The sequence below is a fragment of the Periplaneta americana genome, chromosome 13 (genome assembly GCF_040183065.1).
Source record: "Periplaneta americana isolate PAMFEO1 chromosome 13, P.americana_PAMFEO1_priV1, whole genome shotgun sequence".
Classification (NCBI taxonomy): domain Eukaryota; kingdom Metazoa; phylum Arthropoda; class Insecta; order Blattodea; family Blattidae; genus Periplaneta; species Periplaneta americana.
This window is the reverse complement of record NC_091129.1, coordinates 122,922,742-122,941,728: the sequence shown is the minus strand read 5'-3', so window position 1 is coordinate 122,941,728 and position 18,987 is coordinate 122,922,742. Positions and strand designations below refer to the sequence as shown.

Sequence of the window (18,987 nt, the reverse complement as noted above, 5' to 3'; positions counted from 1 at the left end):
TTTTTGCATCTTAATGTACTGTTCTCAATACATACTTATCAGAGATAGGTCGATGTCACAATTTCTTGATATCCGATTCTGATATCTGTTATAGAGCTTCGATTCTCGTTACTAAAACTTTAAGTGAAAGCTATAAACACAGCAAGAAATTGAAATAACTTACTTCAAAAAATATTATATTTTTTTTATTTTAGCAATAGCATGGATATCACTGAAATGTGACAAATGGGAGTTCAATAATGCTAATACAATATTCTAAACATCACAGTCATAAATATTTAACAACATTTCTAAACATGACAGTCATATATATTTAACAAGATTTTAAGTGTTTTTTTATTACAATTTAGTTCAGTCAGAAAAACAAACATTCTCACTCTTAGACATTTGAATTTCATTCACATCCCTTACACTTAATCAGAACCATTCTAGGCAGTCAGCGGCAATACTAGACCTTTTCGCAGTATCTCTACTTTCTAGGAATTTGTCTTACACACTACTATTGAGGGCTTCCCAACTGGGGCTATTAAAGTTTCTGTTTTTCAGGGGTGAGGTTTATTTTACAACTGACGGTTATAAAATATGTTGAATGGTGGAAAAGAGAACATATTTCTGCAGAATGTAATAAAATTCTAATCCGTCATTAAAACGGAAAGAAATAAAAAAGAAAACCCTCTAAAAGCTAAAAAGTAATAAGTTCTTTTCCCACATGTCTCGAGGGTATCAAAAGTGTCAAAAGTGTCAGGAACCTCTAATATCTAGTTTTCACTACTGCTTTATTTATAAATATATATGATTTGAATTTCATATTATAAAGGGTGTGGCAAAACATCCTCCCTAATTTAAAGTTCAAATAAAAAACAGGTGGATCAAAATAAGGAAACTTTATTAATATGAATGGTATCTTAACAGTGGGAATTTTTCATTTTTTGAATAGTGTGTCTCTCAAATGGTGTCCTTCACTATCAATGCGTTGTTGAATGCGAATTCGGAAATTCTGCATCACTCTAACTAAGTTAGCATTTCTTGAGGAATACGACCAATTTCTTCCTGTATTGCATTTCTTAGGTCTGGCAAAGTCCTTCGGTCGATGTTTGAACACCTCAGCTTAAGATGCCCCCATAGAAAAAAATCGCAGGGTGCAAGGTCTGGTTATCGTGCTTCATCACTAAAAAGAACCACAGCATCTTCAGCATCTGCATTACACACTTTCACTTATTGGGATGCGTGAATCATCAAAATTTCCGATATTGGAGTGGACAGAACCCTCGTGAACTTCATGAAAAACCTCTACATAACGACAGTGTTACTGTATGGTGCGCGGTTGCAAGAGTCGGGACACTTGGTCCTTACTTTTTTGAAGAGGATGGTGCTACTGTGACAATAAACTCTCAGTGGTACACTTTTATGATCAACAATTTTTTGGCACCAAGACTCAATGCCCTGCAGATTGACCAGGTATGGTTTCAGCAGGACGGAGCCATCTCTCACACAACTCAGATTTCTCTCCAAGTCCTGATACAGATGTTTCCCGGACGCTTAATTTCTTCACATGGCGACGTCCCCTGGCCAGCACGATCACCAGACCTTGCACCCTGCAATGTTTTTCTCTCGGGGCATCTTAAGGCTGAGGTGTTCAAAGATCGGCCGAGGACTTTGCCAGACCTAAGAAATGCAATACAGGAAGAAATTGGTCTTATTCCTCAAGAAATGCTAGTTAGAGTGATGCAGAATTTCTGATGTCGCATTCAACAATGCATTGATAGTGAAGGACACCACTTGAGAGAGACGTTATTCAAAAAATGGAAAATTCCCACTGTTAAGATACCATTCATATTAATAATGTTTCCTTATTTTGATCCATCTGTTTTTTATTTAAACTTTAAATTAGGGAGAATGTTTTGCCGCACCATTTACTTATGTGGAACTGAGAAGTTTTGTTAATTTTCATTAGATTAGTTTTACCAATGCCACATATTTCTCTTGTAGCAGTATTTCAAATCTCAGTATACAGTTCTGAATTTATATCTTAATGTACAGTTTTGAATTTATACCTTGTTATTGTTGTTATTATTTTAATTATTTTGTCATTTTACTTATTCTTAGCCTCTTACAGTATACAGTATTACTTTAAGTTGCCCTCAGTTGTCTAATACTTAACCATGTTTGCCATTAGATCTAAGGTTTGTAGGTTCAAATCTAGCTAAAGTAATGGTTTTTAAAGATGATGAAATCCTTAGCATGGCTTCCTTCAAAGGACATTGATAATAATTGTCGCTCATGAGCCTGTATGACTGTCCTATATATGTGCATGCACCTCTAAACCATACTACCCATACCATTAAGGAAGCATCTTATTGTGAAGCCTGAGAACTCTGTTATAAATCATGTATTCCTCTCTATGTGCTGGAACTTCACTTAAGGTTTTTCTTGTTTCACATGCTTTAATCTATAATAGATGTTAATATATGCTCACAGATTCAATTTTTTATAAACATTAAAAATATATTTAAATTAGATAACGCATCTTAAAATTTCTTATTTGTAAAACGTGTTTTATATGTGATTTTATCCACAGAATAATGGTTGAACCAATCATCAAGAATTCTTCAATAATTGTACAAGGATTAAATAAAAAAAAACAATAAAATAAGATACATAGTTCTCTTTTTATTGTAGTAAATGCATTAATTAAGGAAAAAGTGAATACCACTAGTCTTCAACAGTAATAATCGGCCAGAACACATTCCAAATTAAATTGTTTTATCAAAGGTTCCCTTCCCCCCATAGTTGTGTTTCGGTTCATTCATTCAGATCTAATCTTTGCTGTTTAGACGAAATTCCAAATTGAGAGAAGTGGCAGCAGATGTGACCTTACAAATACTAAAATTTGCTGACAATTCACAGTTACTGGCAAGTGGCTGTTCTTCCAGTTCGGTGGATATAGCCTCATTCTCTAGAATAGGTGGTTTTTCTCAGAGAGGTTTATCTTCAAAGCTTAGGTCTCCACAGTGGAATTATTTAAACCAGTTTGATGCCGTCCTACTATTGACCACTGCTTCACCATCCACCTCACATATTTCTCCAGCTGCTGATTTTGCACTCACGCCTTTTTCCCAAAAGGAACTCAGAAGCACCCAAATTGCAATTTGTGTCGTGCACTTTTCCAATGACAAATGTAATGGGCACTGTTTTTGTTTTTGTTTAGTCAACTGTCCGAAGACTGGTCTGAACCTCACAAGTGATACCAACAAGACACCACTTATGAGGCAACTAGGCCAGGAGATAATGGGGTAGGGTAGCCCGTTCCTTTCCCCCTTCATTGCATACATTGCTGATTAGCTCTATATAATGCAAATAGATGTGCTTCTTTAAATGTGTTTCAGTACCTACAAGCGATATAAACAAATCGTCTGTTGCCTAGCAACTCAAAAACAAATGAGGAGAACGTTTATAGGAAAATACTTTTGAGATGACCCAATAATATTAACATAATAATGATTTTAATATATATGGTTGTACATCTTGATTACACAACTTTTAACACTGTATCACTTTGGAATATGTATTATATGACTTTCTTATGTTAAATTCTATCATACCTGGTTTACATGTCTCGACCTGTTATTGGTCTTCTTCAGAACTGGTCGTTGCTGGTCTTGGTGCCTCTTGTTTTGTTTCCTGTGGGGGTGTGTTTGTGTAGTGTAATGTGGAGTCAAAGATTGTGTGTGTTCTGAAATTGAGTTGTGTGTTGAGAATTTCATTGGAGTGTGTTTTTGTGTGTCTGTATATTTCATTTCATGCAACATCGCATACAGAACAAATAACACTCTACAAAAACATCTCAACACACAAACAACACAAACAAACAAATACAACCACACAGGCGTATGCAAACTCAAATGTAACATCTGCAACAACTTCTACATAGGACAGACAGGCAGATCATTTCAAACACGTTACAAAGAACACATCACAGCCAAAACAAAATTACAAAACACTTCCACATATGCAGAACACATCACAAATGCTAACCACACCTACAGAGACATCAACACAGACATGGAAATTCTACACATCCAACCAAAAAGCCAGAAACTAAACACACTAGAACAATATGAAATATACAGACACACAAAAACACACCCCAATGAAGTTCTCAACACACAACTCAATTTCAGAACACACACATTCTTTGACTCTGCATTATACTACACAAACACACCCCCCACAGGAAACAAAACAAGAGGCGCCAAGATCAGCAACGACCAGTTCTGAAGAAGACCAATAACAGGTCGAAGCATGTAAACCAGGTACGATAGAATTTAACACAAGAAAGTCATATAATACATATTCCGAAATATATGGTTGATTGATTGGTTGGTTGCTTGCGTGCTTGGTTTGGTTGCCTTGGTTAGTCGGCTGGTTTCTTTTGTTGGTTGTTTTCCAGTGGCTAGCCTCTGTTGATATGATGTAGTTCAATTCCATCTCAAGAGGTGAGGTACATGTAGGCAGAATTCATTACCCTTATGATAGGACGATAAGCGAGAGAGTGATTAGCAGAGGAGTTTTCACATTGTTTCTACTTTTAGATACTAGTGGACACTGTAAGGGGTTAGCTGTAAAAGCTTTCTACAAATGAGAATAAGAACTAGGGACATGATATTAATTGCCATTTTCAGATTTGTGTGTGACTGCTTAATTGTCTAGGAGGAAGCCATACTTTGGATTTTTTTTGTCAAAAAAGCCATTAAACTTAATTATGTTTGAACGCACAAAAAGGAGGAGAGTTCGGCCGGTGCCGTGAATTGGGTCCCGGTATAGCTCAGATGGAAAGAGCGCTCAGTGCGCAGAACTGAGAGGTCCTGGGTTCGATTCCCGGTGCCGGAACGAATTTTTCTCCAATAATAGGTGAACGCACAACACTTTGATCCATTCACTGTAGTTACTAGATCACTGAGTTTTTTTTTTTTTTTTTAATTTGTGGAAATTATTCGACTTAGTGAAAATGATTGAGAGTAATTAAATGCATTGAATATGATGGCAATTATTGGAACTAATGAAATTTGCTAATATAATGAAAGTTACTAAAAGTGATTAAACTGAAAATAGTGAAAATATTTGAAGCAGTCAGAATTATCGAAAATAATGAGGAATATAATATAATTAAAATTGTTGAAATAGTATAAATATAGAAGACGTATGTGAAAATTATGGGAAGTATTCATAGTTATTGAATAGGAAGAAGTTATTGAAAAATAAATTTTATGAGAAATAGTGAACAACATTTTTAAATTTTGAAAATCGTGGAAGGTAATGAATATACTGAAAGTGATTAAAGTTACTTAAATTGGGAAAAATTATTTAAAATAAAGAAATATTTATAAATAGGAATTAGTGGAAATAGTCTTGAAAGTAGTTTTATGTATTACAGAAATTTATTGGAAATAGTGAAAATTACTTGAAGTAACTAGAGTAATTGAAAATAATGAAACTTACATAATATTATTAAAGTTATTGCAATCAGTGAAAATTATTTTTAAAAATCTTTATTTACCAATAATCACAGTTCATGCCATTTGTTGTACTTATATCCATAAAAGGATATTTTTATTATGTAAGTATATTTTGTACTAGAAGAGTCTTTTACAACATTGAATTTTTGTCCAATTTCAGCAAAGCAAAGTTCTACGCTCAGTAAGGGTTCCGCAAGACCGATGATGATAGCAGAGTGTGTGTAGGTAAGAATGGTTCCTTTTGATCCCTTTCAATGTTCTTCAGACACTGACGACTAACATCTGTGCAATGCAGTGATTTGTTAATAATAGAATTAATCTGATTTAGTTCTTTTACGATAATTACACCCTGTAGGGGAACCTTTATACAGACTTTGTACAAAGACGTCAAGTGATAGCTCTGTATGTAGACATAGCAGCAATAGCAACCAGCTGATAGAACAGGTTGATTGTTAGTGTGTTGGTTGGAAGTTCAATCTGGGACAGACAGAAGAGTTTTTGCGACCTCTGTACTTCCAACAACTGCCAGTTTTTCAATATCCACTCTCACATTGCCTTAGGACTCCTGCTCATTAAAAATGCACAAGTTAACGAAGAAAAGTTAATCTTTAAGTTACATCTTCCTTTTATATCACCGTTGTCTTTCTCATAAAGTCAACCATACTCTGTTATTATTACGTGCAAAGGAAGTTGAAGAGAGACAGTAGAACCTTATCATCCGAGCCACTTTTGTTTTCTGTCTTCAGACCCTTCTGGTTCTTGCTCATATGCAGACTATGATTTCACGAGCAACATTTTTTCTTTTGGTAAGGTGAAAAATTTTTCATCTCTAAAAATCAATGTTGGCATTGTCTAAAATATACCTATAAAAACATTTTAAAATCACTTTATAGAATTTTTCTCAGGTTGCCAAAACTAAGACATATTGTGTTTTATAATTTTGTTCCGTAACTCGAAATGACATAAGTACTCCATTTTGTTAGGTTGCACAAAATGGTGGTAAATACTTCATTTTGTTCCAGGATACAAAATGGAAATAAATGTTATAAACTGTACTACCGGTATCGATATTTAATTCCCCACTAAAAGTGTTTGGTTAATAAATGAGATTTGGTATGACTTTCTAATTATAATGAATGCTAAAGTTAATATTGAGTAAATTAAGAAATAATTACCAGTATTCATACATTTTCTGAGTAGCTATCACTACAGTTTGAGGTTAATATTGCATTTGACTTTCTTATATTTTATTGTAAGGATACAATTCCGAAAAAAAAAAATCTTTTTTTTCTTTCTTGCAATTCAAAAACGTTTAATAATTTCTTGTGTTTATGCAGTACTGCTATAAAAAAAATTCTAAAACTTGTTATAATTCCATAAAATATTTAAAATTGTATGCGGATATCTTGTTGTTTATACAGTATATAAAATATTCCTTCCAACCCTGTTGCCAAATAGGGATTCAGATGTTGAATTTTCGTCAGAGATGACAAGTTTTTCACCCTAAGACGTTCAGAATATTCCTTGAAATATATTATAATGTTCATGGTTACTGATTAACAGAGAATTGAGCAATCTTTGTAATGTAATTATGACAAACATATTGTTACACAAACTGCAATTGCTTATGAATGCTGAACTACGGAGTAAAAGGAAGATAAGTGAGAAAGATGTTATTATCAGGTGATGAGTTTTTAAATTAATAATGTGACATACGAAGAATGAATGAAAGTTTGTATATTGAAATTTTAGGTTATGTGTCAGGTCTGCCCACAGGAATTAGCAAAATTTTATATTGTATTCTCAATTACTTGCCAGAGATGCCAATAATTAAAAACAAAATTTAAGTGTTTTAATAATAATAATGTATAAGTGTTCACATCTCATAACTTGACATCTTCCTTACCGTGGTGCTCAATTACTTGTTCAAATGCATCCTCAACTGTCATTGTGTTCAAGAATGTTTTTTCTTCTAAACAAAATCAATGAGATTTTTCCATCAACTTATAATCTCTATGTAATAAGTGCCACTAAAATGGCACTAAAATGATATCTAGCTGTTAACGGAAAAATTATACGTATGCAGTGAAAGAATGGCAATAAACTGGAAATAGCCTGTGTGTAAGGAGTAGATACCAGGTATATGCCCCAGTAAAACTATACAACTCAAAGTTAGCGACAAAAGTAAGAAAAAAAATTTAAGACGGCATTAAAATTGATAATATGCTCATACAAGATGTTTCACAGTATCTTATGCCACTATTTGAGATGATATGTATTCTTTTGATTTGCTATGATTTCACTGAGACACATTATTTTTAAAAGTCACATCTAAAGCCAGATTTGTTATGTAAGAAGGAAAGGAAAATATATATATGACATACTTACTGAACTGTAATTTTCAAGATATTCTATTGCCTATTTAACATAGTGATTTGTGGTAAATAAAGTTAAGCATGCAACAAATTAATGTTATTATAAATATTTATGTACAGTAGAACCTCTATTATCCGTTGTAATGAAGGGGGTAGACGAAATGGTTAATCGAAAAGATTGGATAATTCGTACCATAAAAGATTTTCATAAATTTAGTGCATAGGCACTTACAGTTTCGTAATTTGAAGCTCTTGTCTTACTGCAACCACAAGCATCTTCATACTACACATTGTTACAACTAATAAACACAATGAAGTACAGTAATATCACAGTCTAGTATATACAGTCGCGAAGCTCAATGCATAGTAAATATGCAAACATTAGATAGTTGCTCACCACTAGGATCGCTAATATAGCCTCATTACAGGCAATGCAAAATAGAACCGTCACAGTCTATTCTTTCTAGCACCCTCAAAACTCAAGCTTCGTGACTGTATATAGTAGACTGTGATAATATGTAGTACTTTAACCTCGTGTCTTATTAAATCTCTTACAGTTGTAACACCAATCTCTTATTCTGATATGAGATGAAACTCAGTTTATTCTTTCTGAAACCGCTCAGGTATTTTCACTTTTTTTTTTTTCTGATACTTGCCACAATATGTTTTCTTTTGAGACCCGTGAAAGCATAGAAGTTATACAGTACAGCCACTTGAACACTAGGACAGTGACTGAATAATGCTTGGATTTGCATTTATGTTAAGATTCTTGGGAACATTTCTTCAAAGGCAGATAGAGACTATTTTACAAGTTCGAAAAAATAGACACATAACTGTTTCTGTTGCCGCAGCAGCAGCATTCTTGCTACTACTGTTTAAGGGTAAACGCTAATAATAACACTTTAGAAAAAATACATACTAACGTAATCTATAATACTTGATATTCTATTCAGCACCAAAAAAGAAAATAGGGAGAGAAAGACAGTTGGATAATTCGCTAATCGGTTAATACAGTGATGGATATTCGGGATTCTACTGTGTAAATCTGATGTCAGAACTGAAAATTTATCCACTCATTACATAACGTAATATGGAAAATGTCAACAAATTAAAAAATTATGATGTTTAATAATAGTACATTATGCAACGAGCCTATAATGATAGTAATTAAGAATCGAGTATGGATATTTATGAAACGAGCGCAAGCGAGTTTCATAATTTTCATACGAGCTTCTTAATTACCATTATAGGCGAGTTTCATACGACTTTTTATGCTCGACTATATTTCTAACTTGAAATTACCGATATTCAGATGTATACATTTTATTTGTATCTGACAAGATCGGAAGTGACCTTGTTCTAGGTCGTGAATTGTGAGATGTGCGCAGACGTGAAAGTATTGATTTTTTCCGAGGAACAATAATGTCATTGACCTTGACGTAGTCCCATTAAACTTGATAATATTATAATATTATAACCTTGATTATTGAATTCGACATTGAAAAACGAATGACAAATTGAATTTATTTGAATATTATTTACAATTAACGCTAATTATTATAGTAACACAGCGTTGTCAGACAGAGACTAAACGGAGCGGAGCACTCCACTATGACTCGTTGCGTGCTCCAGTGTTTCCATAGACATAAGCAAGTTCACGCTCCGACTGTACTCTCTAGCTCCACAACCGGTTTTGGAGCTTACAACTCTGACACTACTGTAGTAACAGAACATAACCTTCTGCGACAGTATTGGATTTCCAGCCTCCGTGACTTTTCGCTAATTCTCTTTCGATTGCATATCCGAGAATAATCGATACTTGCGGTTTTATAACTGTACAAAGTTGACTTGTCATTGGCTGAAGACCTGTACTTTAATGAGTAGGTGTACTTTAATGACATGCATTAAAGGACTGCTACCGGGTGTATAATTAGTACATTTCGGCATGGTCGAGCATAAAATATATATAATAAATCTAAGTGTAATACTTACTTCTTGAATTTAAAAAAAATGGAGCAAGAACAAAATAGGACACATCATAGTAACAGTCTTAAATGCGCAAGCTTCATACAACAAGCAGTCCCTTAGCAAAATTGTCAACTGAAACTCATCCATACTTCTAAGAATACAGTTTCATAGCATCAGCTCCCTTAGTGATCACTGTTACAATCCACGAGAATGCGCAATAAAAATTATCTCGAAATAATATCTATAATTAATAAAATTCGTAATAACTGCAAGATGTAAACATTGTGTAAAAAAGCTCAAACTCGTATTGTTTTTAAATAAAATTTAATTCCTCATAGATACAATTCACCCATTTGATGAGGATTTCAAACATTCTCCTCACCTCAGTTTGAGTTCCAGTGATACAAGTTCATCACATACACATATTATCATAGTAAATTATCAATCATCCTTCATATGTTTTGGGAATAATTGTTCACTTCGACTTGCAGCTGTTCCTGCCATCTGTTACTACATTGTTCTAATCTTCTCTTCTTTTTCTGGTTGTAACAAATTACCATTTTAGTGACTCTTGTGCATTTTACTTCTGAGTTCTTTCGCTGACTTAATTGTGGCATCACTTAGTATCGAAGAGGAACCTCCTGGGATTACTTGTTATGGTGGTTCTTGTTTATACTACTTGTGTTACCTTATTTATTTGAATTCTTCCAGTTAAGTTCCATAACTTCAGCTCTCTTAGTTATCATTGTCTAAACTTATGTTCCTAATAACTAGGTTGTCTGTTAAGTCCAAAACAGTTCAATATTTCTTTTCCATAATTTCAAGGTGCCTGCAGAATTTACTCCAGTCTTGTGAAGTGACTTGATGCAGAACCTAATTTGTAACCTGCAGCAACCTATCATGAAGGATCTGTTTTCTCTCATTAGATATCTTATTTACTCAGCACTGGCAATGCTATTTTGTTCATACGTGGAATTGAAATTCTGGCGCATGTTTTCTTGCAGAGAATAGTGGAAAGGATGTCTGTATTATTTATTGCAGTCCATTGAAAGACGTGTCCTATAACCTGTTTGCTCTTAAACCTGACTCTGTACAGAAAGATAGATTCTTTTATCCAGACTGTAGAACTGGGACCTTTACTGTAGATGCATTCAACACGGTCTTCCCTTACATCTTTTAGATTTTCTGTCCAACAAATAATCCGTAAAGCTTCCAAGGAATTTCATTTTTTATAGATTTTGTTCACCTTAATTGAGTCCTCCGTAGTGTCCAAAATTGACAGAATTATAGCAGTAAAGATAAAGTCATTCTTTAGGTGATGTCTATGTTTTTTTCTTATAGCTTTGCCTACATTTCTCTGTAATGCCGCAAAAAACTTAATTACTTTAATTTCTCTTCTAAACTATTTGATCAAGTACTCTGTTGTTTATTACTGTTAGTGTTGAAAGCTCAGTTAGACAGCACCATAATGATTGGCAGATTGACTGTTGAATGTCTTGTATGTATGAATGTATGTATGATACTTCAGTAATCATTTTGTGTACATACTAAATTCTGTGATACTCAAGCAATACCTAAATTAAATGGAGAAGTCATAGAAGAATAATATTCAGTTCAGTTTCATTACATTAGCCGAACATGTATTGATGTCTGGTTCAGGACGAAATATTCGCATTCCAGATGAATTGCAAGAGTTGAGATTTGATGTCGAACATTACCTGTACAAGCAGGGGATCTCAATTCTATAACGACTTTTATTCTGAAAAAGAGAATATATAATGTGGAATAGCAGTTTTTTTACAGTGATACAAGAAGAGAAATTTGAAATAGAAAGTGAAGTTGAGAACATTAAAGAAATTCTTTGAAAGTTATTTTAGAATTATTAAACTTTATATAAATGTCTGCAATGAGGACACATTCTTGGCAAATAGTGGATTAAACGGTGAAAAAAGATTTGATTATTGATATTGATAGGAAGAAAAAGAGGCCTAGAAGTCAAAAGAGGGTGTCAAATGGTATTTGTATTTCAGAGTACTGTGTGATATGAGTGAGGTTTTTGTCTTTAAACTTTGAGTTGTATAGGAAACAATAGCTCAAAATTAAGAGTACTTTGACAACAAACTTTAAAACATAAAAAATGAATAATTTTGTGATAGAAGGGCCAGAAAATAAAAAGATAAATGTATGTGTACCAAAACAGCAGAATTCTCTGACAGAAATTATGTAACATTATATTGCTTAGATTCCTAGCAAATAATTTCAAAACCGTAAACATGTATGTTATTCGGACTTAATCTATTTTTATTTCAATTAATATTACATAGTATGATTCAGGAGGAAAGGTCAGTATTAAGGAAAGTCACAGTTTCTGTCATCATGAGAAAAAAAGTTAGTGTGAACATGTTTATACTGCAATTTTCACTGGCTGTGGTAATAATTACTTGAGGCTAGTGCACACAATTAATCTCTTTCCCTTTTCTAATAAGATTGCTAGTCTCTGAAATGAATGTATAGGACAGCAATATCTAAACTTAGTAGAGAATTAATTAGCCTATATCTAAAGGATGTTAAATATTTGTCTCCTTTTTAAGTCTCTTAAACACTGCGACCTTTGAAAGCATATTGCACCCTATTTCTTTCTGCCATATATGTCGAAGGCCTGTGCAGTCTTAGTTGATACATTGACCACACAGAATATTGACTCTTCATCTTGAATCATCCTGCATATCGAATTATATCAGACTTACAGATTTGACTACAGTTTGTGGCAAGATTAAAGCGTGTCCACAGTTGGATGCTTGACTTCCAGGATGGAGGCATTGTACCCTGACCACAGACATGCCTGGAGGCATCATTGTGTTGGCAGGGTAGTGTGTTTACAGTACAGTATTTTATAGGGAACAGTTACTTACAATTTATCGTTCTTGTTGTGAATGACAATGTTTCAAAAGGTCGTAGTTACAATAAAAAGCTAGAGAGAAGTCTTTACAACGAAATTGGCATGCCTATGATACAGTAGATCGAGGCACAGTCCATCTGAACCACAGGTAATCAGTGTAATGTCGACCATTTCACCTGGGTTCAACTGTATATTGGTAAGATTACTTGTTGATTCTGTAAAATCTCTATATAGTTGATATGTTAATATTGTGCTGGTGAATGTTCGGTATAAAGATTTAAATTATTTTATGCAACCTAGAGGGATAATTTAAAACAGGGGTAGAAAAATTTCAGGTACTTTTGAAGTTTTCAGATTACTAGAAGAAATGTCAGAAGTTACGAATTTCAATGTTTTACTCCTCCATCAGGGAAGGCCAGGAAAGACTAACCTATCCATGAGATCTGTTCAGTTATGAAAAATAGCTCTTGATAAGATTCAACAGATAGAATTTCCTTTCCCTGTCTTTTCTGATGAGGGAGCTAATATGTAGCTTCAAAACGTAGATATTTTTGCATCTGTGACATGATGCAAATTCCCAAAAATCTCTCATAATGTTGGTTGAAGGTTATAAGTAAATGTTTTACTTTCTCATTGTGCGAACTATAAAAAAAAGGTCTTGTAATGCTGCAAAAACAATGGAAATTTTTGCGAAAATGAACATTTTCAGCATCTCTGGTACCAAAAAAATGTTTTTGGCATACCATCTATCTCCTTGTTCATGAATAGCCTTTCTTCTTCTCAACTTGCAATCTGCAGTACACTAACAGTTCTTAGGTAAATCCTAACTGTAAACTGTTAGTTGGTGGGCCACAGTGTTAACCCTTTCTAACCCAAATTAAATTTACAAGCAATCCATGTTGAAACAAATAGCTGTATTAGGACCAATTCAGTGACCAAGTTACGGGAATGGCAACATTTGAAACAAAACTATATTGATGAAAATTTATTGAAATAGAAATTATCCAGCAAAATTTACCTTCATATGTAACACACAAGTATATAAATGCTATGAAGTTAATTATTGCCATATGGTATCTATAGGTAAGAAAGGGTTAAGCTATTATTAAACAAAAATGTTAATTTATCGTAACTGATAATTGAAGTCTTAAATTAAGTAATTCAAAGCATGTATGTGAAAGCTTGCAAGAATTGGGTTTGGTAGTTATATGACAGTCCACAGAAGTTTTGAAATTCTTTAAAGAGTTCCTTTTGTTCTTATTAATTTTTATTCCTCTAAAAAAGTTTTTTCAGCACTTACAACCCATTAATTGATGTATTATGTCTAGTGACCTGGAGTGAAGCAGGAGCGAAATTAGTAGTGAGGTTTTGTTGAGACTCCCTCTTCCACAAGGAGTTACAGGGCTTTCATTATTTATTATTCTAATACCATGTGTTAATTTCAAAACTTCCCATCACGAATAATTTTAGATCTGCAAGGGACACGAATTTGAAGAAAGACTCATCGATTTAGTTGTCGAGGGGGAAGGTGAAAAACATTGTTCATTGGTTTTCTGTTCCACCCCTTCACCTCCGACCCCCACTTTTGAATTTCATATTGCATCCCCTATCTTCATACATTTCATTTTTGAGGGGATGATAAACCCTATCTGGCTAACAAAAGAAGTAATAATTTGGTCCGTCCTTTTCTGAGATAATCATTTAATGAATAACAATAATACGATTACTGGAGTTAAAAATGAATACAAGCCACTTGTAATAAATGACAATGAAACAGAATCACAATAGTAGTTCACGGCCTACTGATAAATACACAGAGATTCTACACACGTGATATGACTTAACATGTTAAATGTGTATAAATAACCGTAACTAAACAAAAAACCTGCCGGACAATTGAGGGGTGCTGTGCAATAACAAGGTATGTACACATACCTTTGTATAGTCGCCACAATTAACGTATCAAAATAACAAATTCGATAACGACATTTGACGAATAATGCATGAAACTTATACATATAAACTATCAGTAATACTAATTAAAAATATAGATTTGCAAGGCATTTCTTTGTTAATGAAAACAATGTTACTTTTACTAACTGCCAAACACCCACTTCTTACACATACCTTGTTATTGCAGAGCACCTCTCAATTCCACGACAACAGGAACCCAGTCATAGTAGGCAAACAACAGATTTGTTTCCTAGAGTCGACGGCAATTTGGAAGGCGGTAGTCTGCTAGCGTTTGCGTCGAGAGAGACAAGGCAGCGTACAACATTGTCACATCGTACTTCACGCGCACGTGCAATACAAATAGTGCAGGAGAGAATTTAAATTATCAAAAGACAATAATGACCTTAGCCGTTGATTACTGTAAGTATGACACCTAACAAACCCTCTTTCCTTCACTAACAATATTCTTTGCACGGTTCTCAATCCCACACCTTATGCTTCTGCAGTCATTACTTGTGCATTGGCAATGTTGCAGTCAGCATCAAGATGGCCAGCAGCATTCTGCTCGTCAACATTTTAAAATAATTATACACCTTAAACACTATTTTCCGCGCCTGCCTGTGTAATACTTGTCTTTTTACAATCTCTTCTTCCATTTATTTATCTTGCACATACACAGAAAATGTTAGTTTTACTTATTCGATGTATTGAAACACTCACACGTGAATAAACGAACTCAGGAAGTACTTGTTATAGGCTGATTTCCCATTGGTTCTACTGCATAAGCTTATGACGTCACATACCAGAAATGCTACGGCGCATATAGCAGCTGACCGCCTTCTGAAATGCCGTCTAGTCTAGTATACACAGTAATAGCACACTATCTTCTTAATATGGTCTGATATCAATTAAACTATGATTTTCTGTTTTTATCTCAGAAATAGATTTTTTTTGCTGGGGTGGAGGTGGGGGTTAGACAGATAGGGTTTATCATTTCTTTTAAAATTATGTGTCTTAACATAGGAGGTGCAATTTGAAATTCAAATCTGTGTATATTATATTTTATATATTACTCAGGAGAAAACGAGTGGAAGGAATGTGATCTTTTTTTGACTGTGGGTGTTGATTACTATATACATCGCTCAGATAAGCATTCCAGTAGCCAGTTATTACTCATGCCGAAAACATTAGTTACAATATGCATATGGTAATTAAAATATAGGTATTAATTATTTTAATAAAGTAACTTTTAATAATTAAACTAGTACGAATTGTAATTAATAATTTAACTTCTCACTTCCTAAGCACAAAGCAATGACCAGAAGTTGATGAAGCCTGCATATTTTTTCATGAATAACATCGCTACTGCATCACATAATGTAAACATTTGTATCACTAGCATTCTTCCCTCTGCCACCTCACCTCTTGCTCTTCATCTCGTGAGTAAGAAATAATAGCTCACTGCGTCGAAATGAACCATTTCTGCCCAAGGGTTCATCAACAAACAATGCATAAAATAAGGTTATCCTATTCCAAAGTTTGTCGTTCTTTGTTAAGTAACACTTCTTCTGCTGCTTCTTCTTCTTGTTTTTCCCTTTTGCAGTTTTGGGTGACTTGCCCATTCTGCAACTTAGTCCTTCCATCTGCGATAGGGTCTTCCTGAATCACTCCTTCCTTGTGGTTGGCACGATTCCCATCCAGTAAGTTGGATGTTGTCTTTTTCTATCAGTCTTGCTTGCTGGTAAAAATTCATTGTTCTGCTCTGTGTTCTTTGTAAAGAATCGTCAGTTTGTGATGTATGTAGTTTGTCTCGTGTTGTAAGTGCTATAGTAATTGGCTTTTTAACTCAAAAAATACCATGAAGAGGTCGAAAACTATCAGTTCACAAAGCAGAGAATATTTCGTAAACAGCTGATCCCAATAATTGAGTAGTAGAATTCACAACACAGGAACATTCCCTAAGGTCAGTGAACTATCATGTCAGCTAATCATAACTGTTCTGTGATTTGCTTTCTGAAATAAGAACGTTCATGCTATAGTAAAGAAATTCACCATTGAAAATTTTGTGACTTTATAAAAGAAGGGGATGTATAAAAATGCAATCTGAATCATTAGATAATCCTTTTAATTGTTACTTGATCTGTATAATGAGAAAGTATGTATCATTTAATGATCATCATTTAATATTATATTTTTACAAAATGTACGTATATAAAGAAAACTTTCGATATAATTTACAATTCTTTACATTTGTTCAGTATATTTACAAAGTATTAACGTCTTATTGTTATACCTTTTCAATATACGTATGCGATTTAAAATCGAAAAATAAATTTAATATTTTTTTGGAAGATCTATAACACATTTTTCTGCATTTTTTCCACCCCTGTATTAAAATATATGAAAATAGGTTTGATAAGAAATGGTAATGTGTTGACAATAAAGAAGGATAGTTGTAAGGCAACACAATGAAAGGCCCCAAGAATAGAATATCAATCAGGGAGGAAAGAAAAAAAAAACAGAAGTTTTGTTATAGCTTTAAACATGTAGCAGCACATATGTCTGAAGGCTTGCAACTTCCTACAACAATGCATTTGTGATTAAGAAAGACTTGACGGAGCTATGCAGATATTGTTATAATTTTGTGGAATTAGAGGTTATTTTAACTGAAGATTCATTTTTATTTCATATATTCCCTAGAAATTACAACCAAAACTAAATTGTTTATTTCATTACTCAAAACAGTTTCCTAGTCTTCACTTTCCCTCATTAAGGATATGAAAAGCAAATATAAACAGTAAGGAAATACATTATTCTGATGTTACTTCTTGAAATACCAAAAACAATTTACGCACAGAAGTGTACTTGATATACAGTAATGTAGGAGGTTTAGGTCTAGGTACTAAGAAATGTATGCTCTACGATCAGCTGATAGGACTCATATATCTTGCACTCTGGTGCATCGAGGTAGGAGTGAAATATTTGAAAAAATTTGCTTTTAAATTAAAACTCGTAAAGAACTGATTATTCATGTTGAGATTAAAATACTGTACACAAAATATGTTACTTGATTTCAAGATTAAGAAAGCACGCTTTGAGAATTTTGCAGCGTAAGCATGTACTTTGTTTTGTAATATAGTACCTACATCTGCTTTTTTTGCGTGGAACGTCTATATTTTATCTACAAACTGGAAAAAATGTGTAACACTTTTGTGTCAGATGAAGATGAAGTTCCTGAAGTTGATTTTAAGGCATCTGATAGATGACAGTTTCCTTTCGAAATCGAATGATGAGATAAGTCAACCGTCACTTATTCAAGGGAGATTGGGTACTCAAGAAAAAAAAAAAATAAGAATCCATTATGTATTTATATCTGAAGGTTGAAATTTATAACTTTTACAAAAGTCAGACTTTTTTTTTTTTAGGTATATTCAGCGATTTTGAAGAGCTGAGATGATAAGTTTTTCTTCTCATAACTAGAATAATTTTTGTGTGTATGGTACCAATAAAATTGTTCTGAAAAAAAATTAATTTGTTCCCTTTCCACCCAAACCTGTCATTGGATTAATCAGTATTTTTCTTTTACGTGAATTTCTACTTTCATATCCATGGTGCACTGAGATATTGCGTATGGCAGCAAAAAGAGCTACAGCTTCAGCACATAACTTGTAAATGAGGATGGTTGGATAAATGATAAAAAGTGAAGTAGTCATCATTGAATAAAAAAAACCAGACATTTCTTTCAAATATTTATTTGAGGGAAATTAGAAATTTTATTTTATGACATTTCATGTCACTATTCTACCTTAATATGTATTATTAAATTAATTATATAAACTATATCGAAACAATACAGACTATGAAATATGGCAGCAGTTGCATTACAAATATTGTGTGCAAACGATTAGGTTATGAATACAGATGCATAATCTTTGAAATTGGTGTGTACTCTCTTTGCTCTATATGCTTCATCATTAAATCTTGATCTAAAAGTATATGTGATAGTGAAGATATTTAAACTCAATATGTGCAATTACACACCCTTTTACACTAGGTTTATTGCTTTAATTTACACAGCATAAGATTTAAGACATAAATAATGTGATTGATTAGTTTCACGAAGTAGATTTGAACAGTACTAGATGAAAAACCTGATTCATTCTTTAAAATATAAGTTTTTCTTATAAATAAAAGGCTTTTACTTTTTACTGCTAATGGACAGTTCTTTGGATGCTTCTAGCCTTATGCAACTTTGCATCTCTATGCAGTTTTACAA

General features: G+C 33.4%; 1 protein-coding gene across 5 annotated transcripts in view; it reads left to right on the top strand.

Moving 5' to 3' along the window:
- The window catches only part of LOC138712345 (zinc finger-containing ubiquitin peptidase 1-like), a 100,472-nt gene that overhangs the window by 68,373 nt on the left and 13,112 nt on the right, over positions 1 to 18,987 (top strand). For 4 of the 5 annotated variants that reach the window (XR_011335697.1, XR_011335695.1, XR_011335696.1 and 1 more), the window contains one exon: positions 5,677 to 5,741. Coding sequence is in view for 1 of the 5 variants with exons in the window: in XM_069844001.1 (XP_069700102.1) it covers positions 5,677 to 5,721 (45 nt within the window). In the remaining 4 variants the exon portion in view is untranslated. Of the gene's footprint in view, positions 1 to 5,676; positions 18,067 to 18,987 lie in introns of those variants that run through there. The other variant, XM_069844000.1, reaches the window with a different exon arrangement.